A 22,204-nucleotide genomic window follows, 5' to 3' on the forward strand; every position below is an offset into this window, starting at 1 on the left:
CTTGTGTTAAATAGTAACAAGCTTGCACATCATATTGCTAGTCTAATTTCCTAAAGAAAGAAATCAGTGTCAGAGTATCTATACATATCTATATTCATCTATTTGTTCTCTTTTCTGACCCAGTAACTTTGGAATCCTCAGAATTACTCAATTCCTGTAACTTTCATGAAGACAGGCTTGGATATACATGCTGTTTTAGTAACCCTGCTAAGTCAAAACCTGTAGTCTGAGTTCAGCTTTTTAAATTCCTTTAATTTCCCTTTTTTTAATGTGTGAGTAAACATTTTTGAGAGGAGCACCCCTGACTCTTATTATCTTAGAGTTATCTCTGAGTTAAAATAAAATGATAAATCTTTACATCTGAAAGGTTTAAAGGTTAGAGGCCTGCTTACATGCCAAGTCTCTCTTCTGAACTTCTGCTGCTTCTGAACAGTTGGGATAAAAGGAAAGGAGGAGGGATATAGATAAGGGATTATTTCTGAGAGATCTCTCTTGTTCAATCTGAAGCACCACAGAACTTCTTAAATCCACAGGGGGCTGCAAACTGTATTTATTTACAGAAGCATAATTTACAATTTTTATGGGAGTGAGAATGAGGTTAAGAAGCTTTTACTCAACGATGCTGCTTTGCTGAACAAAATTCAATACAAGATCATGGATCAAGGCCTCTGGTGTCATCTGTAACACAGATGATTTCACACTTCATAGAATTTCTAGATCCTACATGCAAGTTTTAATTTAGCATTGTAAAACTTCATGTATAGTGCTTTAGATTAAACAATATCCAGAATTTATTACATTGTGTCTGGGTCTTTTTCATTTGAAAAGACAATATCTATACACTTCTATTTTGATCCTTATAATATTTTACTTATGATTAATAAAAAAAGGGTACATACTAAGAATAATAAATACAAACAGAACTCATTGCCAGCGTGAGCCAGAGTTTATTGTTAAATTACTTACACAGTTTCTAAGGAGAAAATCTTTGCTTGGAGATGTGCCTGAGTGCTGCTGAAATCAGATACTATGTTTTCAATTTCCTTCCGGTGATCTCGTTTCAATATGTCCAGTTCTTTTTTATGCTTGATATTGAGGTCTTCTACCAGTAGCCTTTCATTGGTATTAAAATATGTCTAAATTCTTAGGTTTCAATATTATTTTATTATCATTGATCAAAGCATGCAGTTTTGGGGAGTTTTATTGACTGCAAAGGTAGTTAACTGGGCAAAGATCTGGCTTCTGCCTACAGATTTGACTGACTGATCTGCCTACAGATTTGACTGAGCAATCTGAGAAGAAATATTTTAACACTGAGGAAGAGGAAAATTATTTTGAGAAGTACTCGACCTTCACCCTTCAGGAAATTCAAGGTCTATTCCATATAATGGTGCTATTGATATTCTGTCTAGGGTTAGTTTGTACATCAATCTTAATGATAAAACATGACAACAAAGTACCATAGGAACTTAATTGTATTAAGCAAAATTGTATTGGCATTTTAACATGGGGCTCTCGGGATATATTTTACTACATACTGCCCATCATCATCCTAAAACTAAAAAAAAAACAAAGTGAAGAAATGTTGTAACAATGCTTTTAACTATAACATTAATCTTTTTCACACAACATATTTTGGAAGATACTGCTATATTGTTAAGACCATAAACTGAAAACTAAAAAATGCCTAATATTTTCTTAAGTCTAATGATAACACTGCATTCTAATACCAATCCCAAAAGCAATAGGCATCTATTGAAGAATCATAGTTTGATTTTTGTTTGCTATTGCTTGGAGAAACTTTTTCCTTAACTGAATAGAGAGCCCATGTTCTATGGTTTACTAATTAAAATAGACATACTCAATTCAGTATATTAACAATTGTAATTTTCACAAAAGACATTAGGCTTATCTTTCATTTTCCCCTATCTTCTTTTTAATGTATTCTCAAGCCTGTTTCACTTGTTACTGAAAGGCTTCAGGAAAGACCAAAAGGTCCATGAAAGGTTTCTCCCCTTGAAATCAGAGCACAGCCATGGAAGTGACTAATTTGGCACTTAGCATAAAATAAGCAGCAGAAGAATAAGGGTAAAAAACGGAGAAAGATCCCTTGAAATGAATATTCAGGAGTAGAATATTCTCCTTCAGAAGAGCCTTTTGGGGACTTGTTCTCTCTTCACATAAAAACACCTTTGTCTGCTCTAATCCTCATCCTTGTAAAGGCTTTCTGTACTGGAGGTGGAATTCACACAATTCAAGAGAATGGAAAGAGGAATTATTACTTCAAGCAGATTATGGGTTTCACTTACTTGCCAAGAGTAGGACTAGTAATTTTAAGTAAATTGTTATAAAAATTTGTCACATGCAAGTAACAAGTCACTATCAGCTTTCAAATCAGAAAAGAAACTGGCATAAGACAGGGGCGCTGTTATTAAAAGTAAAAATAGCAATTACTTATATGCACCAATTTAACTATACCCCTACACAAATTATTAGTCTGGCAAAAACAAAACAAGAGCTGCAAGTTAGTTTTTCAAGTCTTCCATGGGTTAATTTCAGAGTAGCCTGTATCAGAGGCCTAGGTCCACTCCAAGTGCTTTGGTCCTACCTCCAGTTATTTGAAGGATTTCTCCTTATATAATTTCTATTAATGCTTCCTTCCCAAATGCTTACTGTAGTAGAGCTACACCATTCATTCCCTGTAAAGAAAATCCTCCAGCCCAGCAGCCTTAGCATTTGAGGCCTTTTAGACCTCAGCACTGACATGTGAATAATTCTTCTCTTCATGAACAAAGGCTCAAAATTCCTTCAAGGTAGCTTGAGGGCATTAATGAAACTCTCTGGTTTGCAATTCCCTCTGTTGATCTTGCTTCAAAAGCTTGAAATGAAGTTCACTTTGAAGTAACTCTCCAAAGAGTGCAATGGCAAAAAAAAAATAAGTTACTCATTCTTTAAATATCTACTGACTGGTAGACAGGAATGGAATTACTCTGGCCACTCTGACAGTCTGCAGAGAGACTTTCTATCCATTGAGTGCTTTTCTCTGGACTATATGGGCCATAATTTTAAAGATTCCTTTAAGGGCACACTCTTCAGAAATCCTTTTATATATACAGCTTGCAGTTAGGGGCATACATTCTACACCACTGCAAAAATGAATTGAAAGGTACCCACACAGCAGATCCCTCAGTCTCTCTGCAAAGAGAATGTGTTAAGTAGGTTCATCCAGAAATTTTAAAGGATTCAACAGCCATACAAATGCAGTGGGCAGTGAATCCAGTCTTGTCTCCTTTGTAAGTCATGCCGGGGGAGGTTTAGGTTGGATATTAGGAAGAATTTCTTCAAAGGAAGCATGATTAGGCATTGGAATGGGCTACCCAGATGTGTTTAAGGAAAGACTGGATGTGGCACCCAGTGCCATGGTCTAGTTGACATAGTGGTGTTTGGTCACAGATTGGACTCCGTGATCTCAGAGGTCTTTTCCTGTGGCAAGCACATTTCTCTCTCTTTCAGGATTTTTCATAGAGGTGCACAGAGAGAATGAAAGAGAAAACAATTTGTGTTTCTGCTCCTTGTTTTTCCTATGTGGAATGTGCTTGGAGAATTGTTTACCTGGGGTGATTGTTTGTTTGGATTCTGGTGAGGATTGTTTGAGCCTGATGGCCAATCAGATCCACCTGTGTCTGGACTCTGGCGAACAGGGTCACGAGTTGTTAGTAGTTAGATATGGTAGTTAGAAAAGTAGGTATGTAGTTTTAGTATCTTCCTTTATATAGTATACTAATGTATTATAGCATAGTTATAATAAAGAAATCATTCAGCCTTCTGAACTGGAGTTGGACATCATCATTTCTTCCCACTGGGTTCACCTGCATTTTACAATATTTTCCAACCTAATTGATCCTGAGATTCTACACTTTTTCTGAACAGAAATGGGAAGACTCATTTGCACAACATGTGCTGAGCCTCTGGCTACACTAAGACATGGTTTACCTTCTACAAGATGGCCAAGACTCAAATCACCTTGCCCTTCCTGTGTCCTGACAGCGTCTCACAGTGCCTGGCTCACCATCAGCCCAGAGGCACTCTCAGTACCCACTGGCACTGCCCTTACTTCCCCTGTGTGAAGCTGGCTGCTACAGCCAAAGCAAACAGGGTATATATGGCATTCTCAAGTGTCCCCTTTGGAATTAACAGTCCATTGGTTTCAGCTACAGAGAGTATGTATAAAAATTGGATATTTATTCTCAGAGATTTCTATAATTTTTTAATAGCTCTTTGATGAGTTTGTGGTTGATGTCTTCCAGTGCCGTTGAAAGGCTGACATTATGCACATTTTCTCAGGTCATTCCTGTGGGGATACCCTAGACATATTTTTCTGTGCACATATAATGAACAATTAGTTCAAAAGCATGTATTATGGCTGGAGGAGAATGTGAAATGAACTACTGCTTTTGCAAAATCCCTAGTTTCTAAAATTAGTACTTTAGAAAGGAAAGATTCTGACATGCATCGCACTCAGACCACCACTCACTCTGGCATTATTATTGAATCTCTAGGTAGCACTGTCAAGTGTGAATTCAAGGCAAACCTTCTATGCTGTTTATCTCTATCCTGAAGGTGTGCAGCTTCTTGCTTCTGTGACTCCAGCTCAGCACTGAGCAGCTCCATTGTGTCCTTCAAAAGTAAATTCTCTTTCTTGAGTTCAGAAATTTCACTCTGACATTTTTCCAATTCATCGCGAAGAGATCTGATCTGGCTTTGGCTACTTCCTTCCTAAGAAAAAGGCCAAATTTAATTATTCACAGACTCTTGTTTTTAATGTTAACATCTTCCTGGAATTGTGTGCACTGCATTTTTTGTGATTTGATGTGGGGTCAATTATATGTGCCATGCTACATATGTGCAAGACAAAATCAGGGATCAAAATTTCCTGAATATATTCTATAGTCTCCACAGAATTTATTTTATTGTAACATTCAGTCGTTTACTTCTTTTGTAGATTCTCATCTTTAATTGGAAAGAAAAAGCCTGCCCACAGGGAAAAGAATTATAAACCTTTAAAAGTGAAACATAAAGGCAGAAAACCCATTCCATTTCTGGAAGAGCCTGTATACTTTTATTATCACTGGAGAGAGAAATTTGATACTATTGCTTTTGCTAAACACAACATGGCAATGAAGTACAAACTGGTCCCTTGCCTGTTGCTTCTTCAGTGTCCTCACACTCCTCAGCTCCATTTGCAGTTCTTCTATTTGTTTCTTTAGGTTCGTGCAAGATTTCTGTTGCTCGGAGAGTTCCATCCTTAGAGATCCTAGTAACAATCAGACAGTCATTTAGGCAATCAGAGGCCAGCTGGATGGGGAAGGCAGATACAGGGAATGTAGATGAAAACATTAATTAATTACATTTTGCTTTGTTCCTCAACTCCTTCCCCATTAAGCGTAATGGCCTCCTATTACCAGAGAGGTAACTCAGCTGAGCAGTAGTGAGGTGATATAGAGCTACAAAAGCAATGAGTCCACATCAGAGTCAGGGAGGTAATTCTGTGGCAGTTGTATTGCAGACTACATCATCACCATTGTTTCTTCTAATCTTGACCTTTATTGGAGCACCCTCAGCTTCCTTGTTAATTCAGCTGGTGTTCTACAGAGGGCCATAAGGCAGATTGAGGAAAGCTCTGGTTGTGTAAGAGAAGTACAATGTTTATGCAAGCTCATCTGTTATATAATGCAACTTTAGTGTATATTAGGTACAAGTTTTTCAAGTACAAGAAGAAAAACATTTTTATCTCTGTTGTCTCCCTACAATTTTTCTTGAAGAAGAGAATCTATCTATTGAAAGTATAAACTTTAGAGAGCAAGAAATCTTTCTAACAAATTTTAATTACTGGTGGAAAAAAACTCCAAGAATAAAATTCAATTTGTATGAAAAATACTTTCAAAGTATTCTTTATTTAATTAAAAAAATATTTTATAGATGAGCTTTAATAACCTGAGATTAAACCTGGAGATATTACACATCTTGCTATTGCAGTGTTTTGTTTAGTTCTAAGCAGTTTTGGGCACTTTTGAAACTGACTAAACAGTACATAGGGAACAACAGATCTCCACTGCTGAACTCAACAGAACAGACTTGAAGCACATATAAAAATTCATCTCAACATAGAAAAAGAAGAGTAAAGTCATATAAACTAATTAAAATTTTCCAATCTAATATGCCTGATAATGCATACTTGAATGTTGTGCACCATACTACTCTTTCAGCAACATTTTGCTGCTGGCAACTGTGAACTTGGTTAACAAAGAATATTAAGACTATATTGTGGAAATTGCAGGGTATGAAAAAAGAGATTAACAAAGACCTGAGTTCCCAGAAGATAGGAAAGAAAATGAATGGGATGAAAGTCAGTGGTTCTCAGCATATTTATAATCAAGCAGTAGGAACTGTGCATGACATGAGACACTATACCTAGCAACAGGGTTTGCTGCTTTTGTATCTGCTCGAGTTCATCATGTAATTCTTTCTTTGCTTTCTCTTCCAAGGTTTGTATTTCCAGCCTATGAGACTGATGTTGGATCTTGAAAGTCTCATTAAATTCCTTTTTCAAACGTTCTTCTGCCTCCTGTAAGCAAAAGTCCCCCCCAAAAACAAAGTAGTTGGAGCCTGTTTATCAGCCAGTTGTTTTACTTGTAATGCTAAGATGAATCTGTCCTTTCATTGTGGAACTTAAATTTTCATCACCACTTTACAAGACATTTTATCAATGCAAGCATAAAAATGAGCTGAAGTTAAAAATTAACACTTAATAGGTACACAATAAATTATCAGTGTATCACCTCTTAGATTTGTTAAGCATGATGAAATAAGACCAATATCTTTGCATTAATGGACATTAGAAAGAAAGTTTTATTATTCATCATAGAAAGGCCCCCAGATTTGACCTGTTTGTCACTATTTATCACAGTGTGTCAGACAAAGGCATCTATCTTTCCTTGTATCACTCTTGGGTCACGCTTCCACTGTCATTAGAAGTACTGCTGGTACACTGTAAATGATGGAGCAGTTGCTCTGTAGTGGCTCTGAAAGCAAACTCCTGTCCTCAGTTTTATTCTTACCAACTCACTTGCCAAAAACAAGCCTTCAGATTGGTTTTGTCAAAACTGGAATTTTATTTGGAATATATAAACAAGATATTAAATTCTACTTAGGGTGGTTTTATTACCTATGTTTCATAAGGTCCTCTAAGCTGTGGGAACCAACAGGGACATCTAAACTCCATGTCACAATCACATGTACATTTTTCAAGTTGTTTTTTTCTTGGACAGCAACAGTCTTTAGAACTTGAGTATATTGCATTAACATTTTGTCACTGAAATCAATTCACTTGAACCTTAAAAAGCTTTGGCTATCCACTTAGTGAATTGATTTCTTGAAGGTATATAAGGCAATATACATCACTATATGTGTCTATTATACTTATGTAGAAATGATTAATGGATGAAAAAAAATAAAACTGAGTCCTGATATTAATAAATTCAGGAATTCCCTTGTATTTCTGAAGCAGGTGCACAGATAAAGGAGCTTGAATTCATTGCAGCCTAACTGTAGGGTATATTATATTCACACTGTGGTTCTAAGTTAAAATGTTAAAATTATTAAAAAATAAAACAAAAATCCCACAAACCATCAACCAACCCACCCCTCCTAGCCTGATGATGAGGAGGTTTTGAAAATCACAGAATAATTCATTATGTGAAACAATAGCAGCCCATCATTAAACTAATTTGAGGTAACTGAGTTTTGGTAATTGGCTCTCACTTAGATGATTTACCCCATAAATATATGTATTTTTTAACATTAGTATGTAGCAAACTGACCTTGAGTTCCTGATTCTTGCTTTTCTCCAACATTTTTAAGACTTTTTGATGTGATGCCTCCAACTGCAGTTTAACATTTTGGTTTTCTTTAATAGTGTTTTGAAGATCCTGCAAAAGCTTCTCTTTTTCTTTGTTGGACTGTAGATTATGTTTCTTCAGTGACTCCTTGAAATTATTTGCTTGTTGTTCTAATATTTGCTTCAGCTGAGCCACCTTCCAGAAAAGTAAGTCAGCAGGATAGGATTAATGGCTGCATTCACAATGGAAAGGAATTATGTAAAGTTGAATACATTTTATGAGCTTGTGATGCTCTATGAAAAAATAGCAAAATGCTTGTTTTGTGCAAGGAGCCCTTTTTCAGTGAAGAATGACAACCTTTTTGCATATACTGCTTGTTACTCATCAAGTACTTTTTAAAAATTTCAAATCATCTCCATCTAATATGTGGACTCCATAGTTCAATTTGCACAATAATATGGCACAAACCAGAAGGCAGCCCTAAGGCTCTGCTGAAGCTATCCAGCAAAACTGATATACTTACTTTGAAACAGCACCCAGCTTCACCTGCCTCAGACTGAGTTTAAGTTCACTATTCATCCAGTTGTTTCTTGGCTTCTTCCATTGTGTCATCCAATGAAACCGATTTTCCAATTTTCCTGACCAAGCTAGTGAAGAATAATTGGCAAATACTATTTGCAGTGAAAAACATTCATTGTCTTTAATATATCTGTGTAATGGGATCTGCCTGTGGCCTGGATACACTCCAAGAATAGGCAGATGCCAGAGCCACTTGCCAACCTCACTTTTGTTTCAAAAGATGATGAATTTTTTTTATCACTTTTTAAAGAAATATGTGGCAATCATAAGATATAATCAAAGGGGCACTTTGGTTTCTGGCTACAGGAAAAAAAACTACTTTGTCTTCATACCTATTGAACTCAAGCCAATGTTTTTCTATATAAAGAAAGGAAACACTGAAGTTTTTAGGTACTGCAGTTCCTTATAAAACTAACCTGTGATGTGAAAGAGTTAATGCTGTACAGCCCCTCCTACCAGCTGACACAATATGCATTAACATCACTGCACTCAGGTATGCATTTTTAATGGGCTTCCTGAAAATAAAGGGACTGAAAAATAGGCTGTATATTTTATAATAGAAAAATCTGAATCAGGAAAAATTTTATTTGGAATACTTCTTAAGCAAATTAGTCATCTAGGCAGGAAAGATTTATATATATATATATATATATATATATATATATATATATATATATATATATATATAAACTTCATCTGTGGTCACAACATTATAAACTTCCCCAACTCTTCACAGACAATTATTGGCCCAAAGGACTTCCAAAATGAAACAAAAGATCATACTAACTAGAATTAGGCTAAGCTGGGAACACAATGTAGTAAGAAATCAGAGGGAAAAGTAGTTTAAAAACCATTATTTTTCAGTGATTAAGGAGAAAAGCCCTACAGAGATGTATCAGGCATACAAAGAAAGTCTTTCTCGTGAATCCTGGTACTTCTAACAGAGGTTAAGAAACAAACATTTCCCTCCTATTAGGTTTCCTCCTCCTGTCTTGCAAATAAAAAGGTTATCAAATCCACCAGTGAAAATCCTTCTCTGGAATGTTCTGCAGTGCCCAAGTATTTTTTTGCAGTTCCTGACTTCTAAATAGATAGAACTTCAATTTGCTGAAGTTGGTAAAGCAGCATTCAAGCCAAGGAAACTCTGCCAACTCACATCAGTCCAGAATACACTCTGGGATTTTGTGTTTTATAATGTCCTCCTGCTACAAAACAAACGTTCTTAAAAAAACTGTACTTTAATTCCATTACTAATTCACTGTTATTTACCAGAATTGTATAAAGTAATCTCAGAGATGCAAGCATTACCTAACATAAGCAGGTATATGGCATAAAAAGTAAAACCAAAATAAATTATATTTTACTGTTTTTTTAGGCTTATTTCAGAGTTACTTCAATTAAGTTCACAGTAAACAATATTCCTAAACTTGTGGTAATTCCTGACCAGAGGAATTTCTGACTGTGTTCTTTGGCTGCTATTTGGTGGAATCTTCAAGACCCATAAAAACTCTGGGCATTGCTGTGCTAGCATTGTACAAAGATGTATCATGACAAGCTGATCTTCGCACTTCCATTTTCTGTATCTTCTAATTCCAGAATAGAACAGAATCACAGAATATTCTGAGCTGGAAGGGACACACAGGGATCATAGAAGTCCAACTCCTGGCCCTGCACAGCCTCATCCCCAGAAGTCACAACATGTGCCTGAGAGCATTGCCCAAACACTCCTTGAATTCTGTCAGGCTTGGTGCTGTGACCACTTCTCATGAGTTGAAGTGGTCAACCACCCTCTAGGAGAAAAACTTATCTCTAATATCCAACCTAAACCTCCCCTGACAGCTTCAGGCCATTCCCCTGAGTCTTGTCACTGGTCACCAGAGAGAAGAAATCAGTGTCTGCCCCTTTTCTTCCCCTCACAAAGAAGTTCTGGACTGCAATGAGGCCTCCCCTCAGTCTCCTCTTCTCCAGGCTGAACAAAACAAGTGACCTCAGCTGCTCTTCCTATGGCTTCCCCTCGAGATCCTTCACCATCCCTGAAGCCATCCTTTGGACACTTTCTAATAGCTTCATGTTTTTCTTACATTGTGGCACCAAGATCCTTTAACACATGCTGAAGAGATCCTGTAGTTCAAAACCAAGGAACTGGAGGGCTCTAATGAATTAGCATTCAACCCACACAGGATCTTACATCTCTCCTTCCAAATGACCAAACAGATGCAAGTCTGATTTCTTTATCCATAAAAATCTTATTAATACAGAAATACTGTCACTTTGAAGTGCAACACCAGAGACATGAAATTATCATTCTTCTGTCTACTCTGCATAGTGTTCCAGCTATGTCAGTCCAAACAAAAACGGGTCTTAGGCAGCCAAGGAAGCTATTTTTAGATCTGAAATTGTATCCAGGTTGGATTAGTAACAGCACATTGCCTAACCTTTGAGGCGGAAGCTCTGGGCTGAGCCATTGCAAAGGTTCCCAGATGGGAAACATGCCCTCAGTGAAACATAACATTATATAGTAAAAGGTGTTTTCTTGGCCGTGAATATTCATGTACCTACAGCAGGAAATTATTACAAGTTGAAATGACTTCACTACCCTGGCAATATTGCCAAGAATTAGTTCAGAAAGTAACTTTTGGAGTAATCAAGAAAAATGCAAAATTTCTCTTCAAATGGAGCATTTGCTCCTTTTTCAGAGCAGTCAGATTCTAAGATACAATAAAATGTTTTTTAGTGTATCTGTTCATATTTACCATGGCTCTGTGAACATAACATATGGCATGCTATGTACTATTTAATATTATTTATGTTTATAGTGGCAATAATTTTCTAGCACTCTTTGCTAATTTACCATGATCTTGTGATGTGAGTGGATGAGCAGTTAGAAAACATAAGTTTCTTTCATATTTTACTGTCCTGAACATGTGATTTCAAGAAAAGTAATTTGATTGCCCACGACCTTATTTTTTGCATCTGCAAAACCTGAGGAATAAACCTTCATGTCATAAACCTTTCATTCTGAATTGGCCAACATAGGTTGGATCGACCTGAAATTCTCTCAGAGAAGAATCTGTAGAAAACAGTGGCATGCAGGAATGTGTCATGAAACTTAAAAATAGCCAGACATTTCAGAACATTAAATTACACTTAAATTCTGTATTTGTAAGACTGGGAAATACTGTAAGATTCTGTATTTGTAAGACTGTCAGAATGTCACTGTTTGATAACAGAATGTATAAATATATTTTAGAAGAGAAATGAAAAAGAAAAACCCATGCTCCACTCATAACTAGTACAACTAGTGTAGCACAGATGGGAGAAAAACCAGGCGTGGCTTACCATAAATGAGCACAACCCATGCCCTGATTGCTGGAACATCACACCAAGGGGAAGTAATGGCATGTGGGAAAGTGGAGGCAGTAAAGGGAGGACAGTGTTTTGCTTAGCCTCCTCATGAGCCTATCTGTCCTTTCTCTGTCTTTAAACACTCAGCAAGAACTTATTATGGCCACTGAGAGGCTACAAATGTCAACTGAAGAAGATCTAGGTCTTCATCTTTTTCAGAGTTATTGCCATGCAAACTCCCACTGAACGTGAGGGAAGTAAAACTGGTCAGAATCAGTGAAGATACAGCTCTATGCATTAAAAGAAAATCAGAAAGGTAACAGGAGTTGTAAGGAAGATTCTAATCTCACTTTGTCCTGTAAACAAACAATCAGAGTTGCTCTGCAACCCTGATATAGCCAAACTCCTCACCTTAGCATTCCTCCAAAGAGTAATATATGAAATAAATAGGCTTGTCAAAATCTTCATAGATATTTAGAAACAGTTATTTCTGTTATTTCTATTTGGAATCCCTGCATATTTTATTGAGTGATAGACACAACAAATAGTATTAAAATCTAATGCAGAATCTCTCAGATGGGGTGAAAAATGAAGAGACTTTTTAATACTGCATTACATTTATGCCCAGTTTACCTCAAGTGAAGAGTTTTGAAGTTTCCCAGTTAGAACTTCTTTCTCTTTCTCTAGTTGCTTCAGTTCACACTCGGATTTTCTTTTAAATTCATCTAGCTGTGTCTGGAGCTCCTAAAATTAAAAAAGAAAACAGAAAAAAAAAAAAAAGAAAAGACAAGAGTATGCAATAGATGGGACAAAACATGCAGCATGAAAAAGAACACTCTTCTTCTACATTAACCTAGATAATACAGCAGTGTACACATTAGTACATGCTACTGTCATTTAATGTCACTTGTGTTATTTAATTTAAAACATATAAACAGTTTGGTTTGCTTCTTTCTAATATCACTGTGAGACAATACAGCTCACATTATCCTAATCTTCTACTGAAAACTTCCCTAAGGTGTAAAACTGTACAGCATGAAGAGTCAGACTGTTTTGCCTTGAGCGGTGTTAATGTCCAAAAATAATTTAGTATGCAAGAGTCACCCACAAGATCTGAAGATTCATAAATATACATTGGCCATATAAATAACAAGATGACTAATGGGCAATTAGTGGAAGGAGAATCAAAGGAAGCAATATCTGACAGCATCAATAAAGAAAATCATGGTGAGGAAGTAAAAATGAAATAAAATAATAATTTAAAAATAGGATTATAAAATCACCATGTTGCTGGAAATAGTTCAAAAATCTATGACAGCATCAGTTGCAAGACAGTGACCAAGAGCTTGAAGCAACTGTTCGTAGCAAGTGTTAGCAATTACTTGTTGTAAAAAGACTAAATGTGCAACTTCTAGAAGCTTCCTGAAGTGATACACACTACAAATTAATTAGTGCATTTGCTCTTCCTATTTGTGCAAATTCTACAGTGTCTTCAGGCACTACAAATGAAGGAAACAGAAAAAAATTACTTAACACCTCCCCCAACCTGTACAGCTCCTTCTAATACACCCCTGTGTAAAACTTAGGTAGAAATTAAAGGATGGAATTAAACAGATACATTGTTGTAGATGTCGGCGAACCCAATGGGAAGAATGATGATGTCTGACTTATTTCAGAAGGTTGAATGATTTCTTTATTATAATTATGCTATGATACATTAATATACAATATAAAAGAGGATACTAAAAACTACATGCTACTCTCTCTAACTATCATATCTAACTCACTCACAACTCGTGACCCTGTTCTCCAGAGTCCCGACACAGGTGGATCTGACTGGCCATCAGGCCCAAACAATCCACTGTGTTCCAACCAGGCATTCGCTCTAGGTAAACAATTCTCCAAACACATTCCACAAGAGAAAAACAAGGAGCAGAAATAGAAATTGTCTTCTCTTTCACTTCTCTCTGTGCACCTTTATAAAAATCCTGAGAGAGAAATGTGCTTGCCACAATACATGAATATTGCAAGGGAGGAATTAGCTTTAGTTTTGCCTGTACAAAAAGGAGCAGATATAACTTTTTGATTAAAACACAAAGATCAGGTGCAACATTCCCACTTCAACTCTGTCAACTGACTTTCTTCTCTGTATCTTAATTTTTCTATCTGGAAAAATAGATGTAACATTTCCTTAACAGCTGTTACAGGCTTTAGTTGAATAAGAGGATATAAATAGCATCAATAATTTAAAAATTTGTAATTTTGTTTGTTTTACTAACTCAATATTTTTCTGATTAAATTAATATGAGAATAATATCTCTGAGAAGATAGTATTATAAGAAATAATATTTATTGCCTATAAAAATAAATGTCTACTAGTATGCCTTTTATATAAAGTATGAAGTGTTTGATACTTAAATTTAATCTGACTCACATGAAGGGCTTCAACCTGGCATAATTTTAAGAATACATGTACAAGCTAATAATAAGTAGAATACACTATATAAATGCAAAGTCATTGCCATGAGGCTTCACTAGTGTAACTATGTACCTCGAAGCACTGCATCTTCAGATACTGATCAAAAGTGAGCCATTCCCCAAGCAGATACAATCACTTACTCACCCGGTTTCAATTTTGAGAAATAAGATTGTATAAATGTATGAACCCCAGCAGTTTCATGGACATTAATTCTTTTGGCAAGCACTAAACACAATTCCTAGTCTCCAAGACTGGGCAGGTACTATGAAGCTCAACATTTAGGGACAGCAGCTGCTTGCTTTTTATGACTTTACAACTTGTCAGCAAGTGTTTAATTATTCTCAAGTAAACACTGAATTCAGAAAGCTATAGCAGTGTTGAATGCAGAAAACTAGTTCATTCTTAGCACCAAGAAGGGTCTAAAAACCACTTGACCAGTAGCCTTATTGTTCCACTCTACAAACTGCTGAAATTAACCTTCTTTATCTGTCTAGAAGATCTTTGATGAACACCGAAGTCCATCAGGAGTCAGAACTAACTTCCTCCCCTTAGCTTATGCTCAAATTTGGCAAATCACAGACATGCACTGACTTGTGAGCTCCACTAATCATTAAAGCACATGCTTAAAACTAAATATGTTTCAAGGTTATCCTCCCTTTGAACAGAATTGAGCTCATGTTTAGGTTCCTACTGCACAAAAACATTAGAGACTGCAAATTTCCTAAAGCCAAAGGATTCAGTCACAGACAGCAGCTCTGATGAAAGTGAAATTCTTTGAAGACTCTCTTAAGCCAATTGCTGCTAATGCATATCAACAACAAAAATAACAGCTTACCCATGTAAAACACACTGAAAAAAAGGTATTGCTCAGGTAAGCTGTTTGGATCTACATGAAGACAAACCATCCTTCTGACTAAAGTTAAATAAGGACATATATATATATATACACATATATATATATATATATATATATATATATATATATATATATATATGCATGGTAAATAGTTGTAATTTCATTGGTAACGCATGCACTCTGAATTAATTTACCAGCACTTTGCAAAATTAGATCCTCTTCCTAATCAATACAAAATTCTGATTAAATAAATTTATCTGTTTCATAGCAGAAATCCATGAAAATTTAACTCAGAAACTGGAACAACACCCACAATACATTCTTCTTCAAGACGGATCTTCTAGAAAACACTCCAACTGCCACATGCAAAGAATGCAAGGATAACTATTGCAAAGAAGGCCATTTATCCCATCAAGAATAAATTCACCTTTCTGTCTTTGGAGCTTTTCACAGAAATAAATCAGTCTGACCTTTTTTTTTATTTCTGATTTTTTTCTGTAGCAAGAAAATCCTAGCATTTTATGTTAATTCAAAGTGCCTACAGTGAGCATAATTCTAATGATGTTGCTGTGACCAATAAGATTAAAACCAGATGAATTAAAGCATCTATAAATAGAAGAACATTCCTACCTTCTGCCTTTTTTTTTCCCAGATTCCATGAAGTCTTAGACTGGCCTGATTTCCTTTGTAGCCCTCATTACATGATCTACCATTCCTTTTAACAGCTATTCCTTCAAACAAATCTTTTCCTTATCAGACTGATGCTTGATTTTACAAAGAAATTATCTCTTTTATTCATACCCTCTTTGTAAGCAGCTACAGTTTCCATAGTCTATAAAACACACTAGATATATTGTACAGAAAAAATCCCCAGCATAGAACTCTGGGGTCACAGTAATCTATTTTGTGGTGAAAATGCTATTTAGATGGTAATACTCCATTGAAAAATATTGGCTTTATTTTAGTTTAAAATGTAGAACTGTACTGATTCAGTAAGATAAGCCTTTTCTGCAGTCTAGGAATTATTTGGGGTTTTATGCTGCTCTGCTTTGAGCCTGGGTTTGTAACTCACTTCCAACCATGTAGGCTGCCTCAAGGACATCCTTAGTCCTGTGAAAAAGGACAGTAGATGATTTGCTGACTGTGATGCCAAGTCTAATTTTCCTAAATGCTAGCTTAACAATAGTTAAAGAGAACAAAAAAGTATAGAAAAGACTCAGGGCTGAACAGTTGCTTAAGGGAGATAGTGTACAGAGGGTACTCTCAGGATGCACACATTCCTGACTTTACTGAGTTTATTCCTGCTATCATTTCTGCACAGCTTTTCAGAATAACCATTTTCTATATTTAGAAATAAATAAATCAGTATTCTAGCTTGACCTCAGCAGAGAAAGTCTGCCTTAGACATTGTTCTCTTTAAGGATTTGGTTACAGAAGCGGGTGAACACTATGCCCTGGTCTAGCCCAAGGACTCCTTTGCCGTCTTTACAGAAACTCATGCACTTCAGGTTATGAACACAAGTGAGTGTTCCACCGAATGAGCTGAGGGATCTGGGAATCGTACAGGACTGACTCCTGTACAATAAAGCCATCAATCATACATTGATTTCAATACTTTTGGTATAGCATGTCTTTGAATATTTGAAAGCAAATCACCTGTTAAAGCTCTTGCACATCTTCAGAGCTGCTCTTTTGCTAACTCTCTTTGGTACAAATCATTTGCTGCAGCTGTGTTATTTGATGTTTCAGTTCATCTACTTTTTTAACAGCTTTGCTTTGGGAATTCAATATAGCTTCCATATCTTCTGTGGTACCAGAATTTACATTTCAAGTAGCATAAATAACTTGCAGAATTTCCAATATCAGTGACTACTAACATGGGAAATACTTTAGAATGACATTAATGAGCGTCTTACCTGCTTTATGCAGGATTTCCTTTTCTTGATGTGAATTTCTCTCTTTTGACTACACTTAGATCTTCTTCCTCTTTTTTCACTATACATTTTGATCCCAGAATTTCTTGCAGTGTTCGCTTAAGCTACACTTCCAAATCCTAAAATATGCATGACATTACTTTCACGTTTATTACATATGTAATTTTCTTGTAATAAGAAGTAAATGGTCATTTTCTCTCTTGGTGTTCTATGATATAAGTCACCTACAGAGCTGGTTTAAATGCATTTTTTTGCTCTTCCATACCCTTAAACTGTCTCTGCTACCAGAATATTTATGATGTGGAACCCTTCCCTCACACATAGTTGGCATCACTGTAAAGTGAATACCCATCAATAATTAACATCTAAAAGATGTCTGAGATTATCCTAAACATGAAATAGGTTATACTTCTAATAATTTCATGACAACTTACGCTAAAATTTAATTAATATTAATTAGATTTTTTTCAGTTGCTGAAATACAACAGTTTGTAACATAATCCATTATAAAGATGCCTAAACTCAGAAAAAATTGTGTCTTACAGACTTTGCTGGGAGTTGTCTTTCCATAACTAAAGGAAAAAATTTGAACCATGCTGAATGTTCTATTTCTGGAGGTTCTAGTTGCAGTTTCAGATGTCTAGCATAATACTGTAATACTCAGATAAAACTGACATTTTTTCCTATATGAATGTCAAGTAAAACCTCAGGGTTAAAACTAACATTTATTAATAGTATTTTATATTCTCTTTAGCTCAAAACTTCAAGGTAAGCTGGTGACTTTTACCTCTAGCATATGTGCCAGAATTCTTCCAAAACTAGACTGAACAGATCAGACTTAATGATTTGTCAAACTTTGTATTCTCCCTTCTACGGCAGTAATAATAAATGTATACTAATATAATGCCTTTCATCTAAAGGTCTCAAAGCTCTTGGCATACACTAAGGAGAAAACAGGAAAATTCATCCTGTTGAATCAACAGTCCTTTCACCTTTCAAGCCTTTTAATGCTTTTCCTGCAAGTACGTACTAATGGTCAAAGGTGTTTCTGATTAAAAAGATGTTTTTACTTCCCTGTCTGCCATCATCCATAGAAGTCTGAAAAAAATGTATTTATTGATGACATAAGAAATAGTCAATTTAGAAAGGAGAAATTTTAATTTTTTTTTTGTTCAAACTGTAAGGAAACAGAAAACAACATCATGTTTAACTCTTTCCCTCTTTCCAGATTTATCCTACTCTGAAGGTATCGCTTCAAAGATTCAAGGCAATATGCTCCAGTGGTATGTAAATCAGCCTCATTCCACAGACTTAAAGGATTTGAAATGTACATGCTGAGCATATGTCCTTTAGAAAATATTTCAGTTTTATCCAGTTGATACTGAATTTAGAATATAAGTTGCTAATGACACTATCCTCTTACTTCCACAAATAATGTAATTCCTCTTCCACTTCTGCAAATAATGTAATATTTTACATCATTTGCTCCTAAATTATTGCATTTCTTATACAATAAATCAAAAGAGTAAACCATGTGCATAAATTTTCATGTGTTTATTTTTAATTGTCCCTGAACGGCACCTAATTTACCCACAAAAAAAATCAAAATCTTCCTTTCTCTCTTTCTCTCTAATGCTTCCAATTTCTACAGAGCCAGGATAATTTTCAGTATTGAAACAGATATTACAGATTGACTTGATTAAAAACAAAGGGCTTATCTGCATCTCTGTCATTCATTTTATCCTCTCACTTTTCTGTAAAAGATAGAGGCTGTTCTGCTACAGATCTACACACTGAGACAATGAAATCTGAATAATGTTGGGGAAGGTATATTCAATTCATCCTCTGATCTTGTAAAACAAAGAGGTAGGAACTGTATTAAAGGCTAAACTCCCTCTAAGAACATCCTCAAAGAAGTAGCTCAGAACTCTGCATCATCAGCAAAATGATAGTGGCAAGCAAGATGTGAGGGCAGATGGTGAAAACAGTTAAGAGCTGCCTTGGAAGAACACAGCTGACTGGGCTGACCTTGCTCCCTGCAGAATTCTGGGGCTCTCTTCCTCTAAAGGAAGAAAATCTTCTTTCCCATTAGGGAGCAATTTTTGTTATTCTGTACTACTTCAAATCTAGACCTTCAAAGTCTAGACCTTATTTCTTATCTAATATACAGGATTTCTGTCACAGGGCTGGGGGCATGTCTGGTAGGTGAGTTTATGTGATGTAAAGGACCAAAAGTATCAGAAGGAAGTTGAACAGTTGAGCACAGAGCATGGCTGGGTGCTTCAATTTCAGCACTCTGCATCAGCATCTCTCCTGCACTCTGACCTTATGTATCAAAAGCAGCTGTTTGGCAGATTTCCCATGATATGCCAACCTCTGAAACTGCATCTGACACATGATACAACCAGGAAGGGTCTGCTGAGCTGTGCTGCAAATGTGTGAGATACACAGCAGTGAGGGTGGGCAGGCAAAGTGCAAGGTGAGAACCAATGGCCAAAGTTGCATGGCTCAGCACATAAAACTTCACAAGTGTAAAGGCCACTTCATTAAATGGCACTTGGTACAAGCCACTGCTGCAAGAGTCATACAAAAAACTTGATTCCTACGCTGCCAACTCAGGTCTCATATCTAATCCTCTTTATATCCATACACTCATGGGTAGCAACAGTGCCTAATTGCTGTTCTTGTCACATTTCTGGGCAGAAAAAGTAAAACTCTCTTCAGCCAACAGATAAATTTTACTTCACTCCTCCCTCAAGGAATACAAATTATAGTGTTCAAAGTGTTCTCCTAATGAGTTACTAATCATCTTAACTCTTTCTTTAAAGCTGCCAGCATTATATCACTCCTATTTCCATTCTAAGCCTCTAAAACTGCTTTATGACTTAAAGAGCATTTGTATCAACATGATCTTTAAAAGACCCTCCTCTTCCAAATTTTAAAGAGTTGATAATTTTCACTTTCTCAGGCAGAGATTGGGATTACAGTCTTATACTCTACCTGTATTCGCTCCTTCAGCTTCTGGGAATGCTTCTTCCTCTCATTTATCTTCTGGCTTTTCTCCTCTAGGTCTGCTTCCAGCTTCTTTACCTGCTGCAGCAAAAAGCCTTCTTCAGTCTCTGAGCTCTTCTTTTGCTCCATTTCTCCTTGTTGGCAGTTTGTTTCTAGCACAGATTGCTGCATGGCTATTTTCAAAGTCTCTTTTCCTGTTTCACAAGGGGCTTGCAGTTTTCTCGTTTTCTGAGTATATTCTTCAGATGTTTCCTGGTTCTCGCTCTTCAGGTTTTCCATCTCATTCATTACAGTCTGCCTTTCCACACTACATTTTTCATCTAAATTTACTTTTTTATCTAGATTCTCTTCTCTAAATGCTTTGCATTCATTCAGCAGTCCATCAAACTCCTGATTTAAATGTGGAAGTTTGTTTTCAAAGCCTGCAGTGGTATCTACTGTGGCTGTAGAAAGACCCGTCTGTGCTTTTTTCTCTTCTGTTCTTGACTCCTTCTCTTCTGCTTGCTTTTTACACAATATTAACTCTGCTAAGGCTTCTTCCTTCAATCTCTTGTGTTGTGCTACTGCAATTTCAAGGGCCTGAATATGCTTTCTAAGTAACTGTTCTTCTTCAACTTTGCTTTTACACTGGAGAATTGTTTCTCTTGTCTCAGCAAGAATATTCTGAATTTCTTCTTCATGAGCTTCTCTCAAAGCCTGTATACTGTCCTCATGTTCATCATTCTTAGTGTTCAGGGCATATATCACCTATCAAACAAGAAAAATAGAAAAGCGAAGTATCTTGTGAACAATAGCCATTCATCCAGTTACTGTATTTATCAAGGTGTTAAACACTAAAAGAGAATTACGGCCATATATATTAATATTTTTTGGTGGCGCTGTCTCTTTGTGTTGTTTGGGTTTTTTTTCCCACTAAGAACAGAAGGGACAATTATAAACTGAAAAACCTTATAAAAAAAGTAAGACAATACTGTGACAAACAGTATTTTTTTCACTTTTTGTTAGAAATTTGTTTTTTATTCTAGGTAAGTTGTAACTTCATGTCACTAGTTTGATATGTCATACAAACAAGGAAGTTGGATCCCTTGTCTAGCTGACTCCTCATCTGAATTCCAGTTCATCTGACCTTCAGTGCAGCAGGACCACCAAGGGCCACATTGCCTTTAGCATGACAAAGTGCTGGGGACCAGTAATGACAAATCTGAACAGTGAAACCTCAGGTCCGGACATGCAGTTCATGTGGACCAAAATTACTTCTTGAGGTAAATGAAAGTATGAAAAGCAGATTAAATTCTGCACTCCTGACTCCAGTCAAAACACCATAGAAGATGCACTCCTGGAATCACGCTCCTGACAAGTCAGTTTGGTCAGCATTTCAGAGTAGGTATTACCCAACTGCAAGTATCTTTTGACTTGATTCTGAGAAGTGTTCAGACAATGTGTTTCAGGGTTTTTTCCCCATCATTTCAGTAACAGCTATAAATCTCAAAACAGCTTTTAGCAGATTCAAGCAAATCTCTGATGATGATAAGTAATTTTTCCAAACAACTGATTTAAACCCTTTAATGCTTTATTTTCTTTTATAAAATGTAGAATAAAAGTTCTCATGACTGTGAGACCATATTACCCTAAGCAGGCTTTATCTGTTACCACAACATACACCAAATATCTCTCACAGAAGCTGTTGTACAAGCACCCTACTGCTGCTTCAAAAAAGAAAACACTATTAGATGCCCACAGTAGCCTGAAATGAAGAGTAAATGCCCAAGTTAAATTTACAGCTACATATAATTGCACAACAGAATAATTGCCTTAAAAAGACACATGCTTGTCTTTTCAGACCTCCATTAGGACATAGAGGGGTTAATGGTTATCTAACTCAAGGAGAACAGCATAGTACGTATGAAGGCTTTTGACTTGTTTGGTTGGTTAGGGTTTTTTAGGGACAAATTACTGCTCTAAAAAACTAGGTTTAGAATTTGTACACAAGTTTTAACTGATATTTCCAGTCTGCCCTGAGCCCACAGAAGTTAATCAAAAGATTCTTAGACAATGTTTGAGAAAATCATAGGCTTAAGTAAGTAGATAAATAAATAAATAC

The 22,204-nt window shown here is 36.1% G+C and overlaps 1 protein-coding gene across 6 annotated transcripts in view; it reads right to left on the reverse strand.

The window, feature by feature from the left end:
• Positions 1–22,204, reverse strand: part of FAM184B (family with sequence similarity 184 member B) — a 37,761-nt gene that overhangs the window by 3,569 nt on the left and 11,988 nt on the right. For 5 of the 6 annotated variants that reach the window (XM_068188752.1, XM_068188751.1, XM_068188748.1 and 2 more), the window contains exons 2-8: positions 20,092–20,850; positions 12,456–12,566; positions 7,881–8,093; positions 6,472–6,625; positions 5,202–5,314; positions 4,592–4,776; positions 967–1,113 (exon numbers count right to left, since the gene is read on the reverse strand). In XM_068188752.1, coding sequence (XP_068044853.1) covers positions 967–1,113; positions 4,592–4,776; positions 5,202–5,314; positions 6,472–6,625; positions 7,881–8,093; positions 12,456–12,566; positions 20,092–20,850 — 1,682 coding nt within the window. The remainder of the gene's footprint in view (positions 1–966; positions 1,114–4,591; positions 4,777–5,201; positions 5,315–6,471; positions 6,626–7,880; positions 8,094–12,455; positions 12,567–20,091; positions 20,851–22,204) is intronic. The other variant, XM_068188749.1, reaches the window with a different exon arrangement.

Source organism: Anomalospiza imberbis, chromosome 4 (assembly GCF_031753505.1).
Source record: "Anomalospiza imberbis isolate Cuckoo-Finch-1a 21T00152 chromosome 4, ASM3175350v1, whole genome shotgun sequence".
Taxonomy (NCBI): Eukaryota; Metazoa; Chordata; class Aves; order Passeriformes; family Viduidae; genus Anomalospiza; species Anomalospiza imberbis.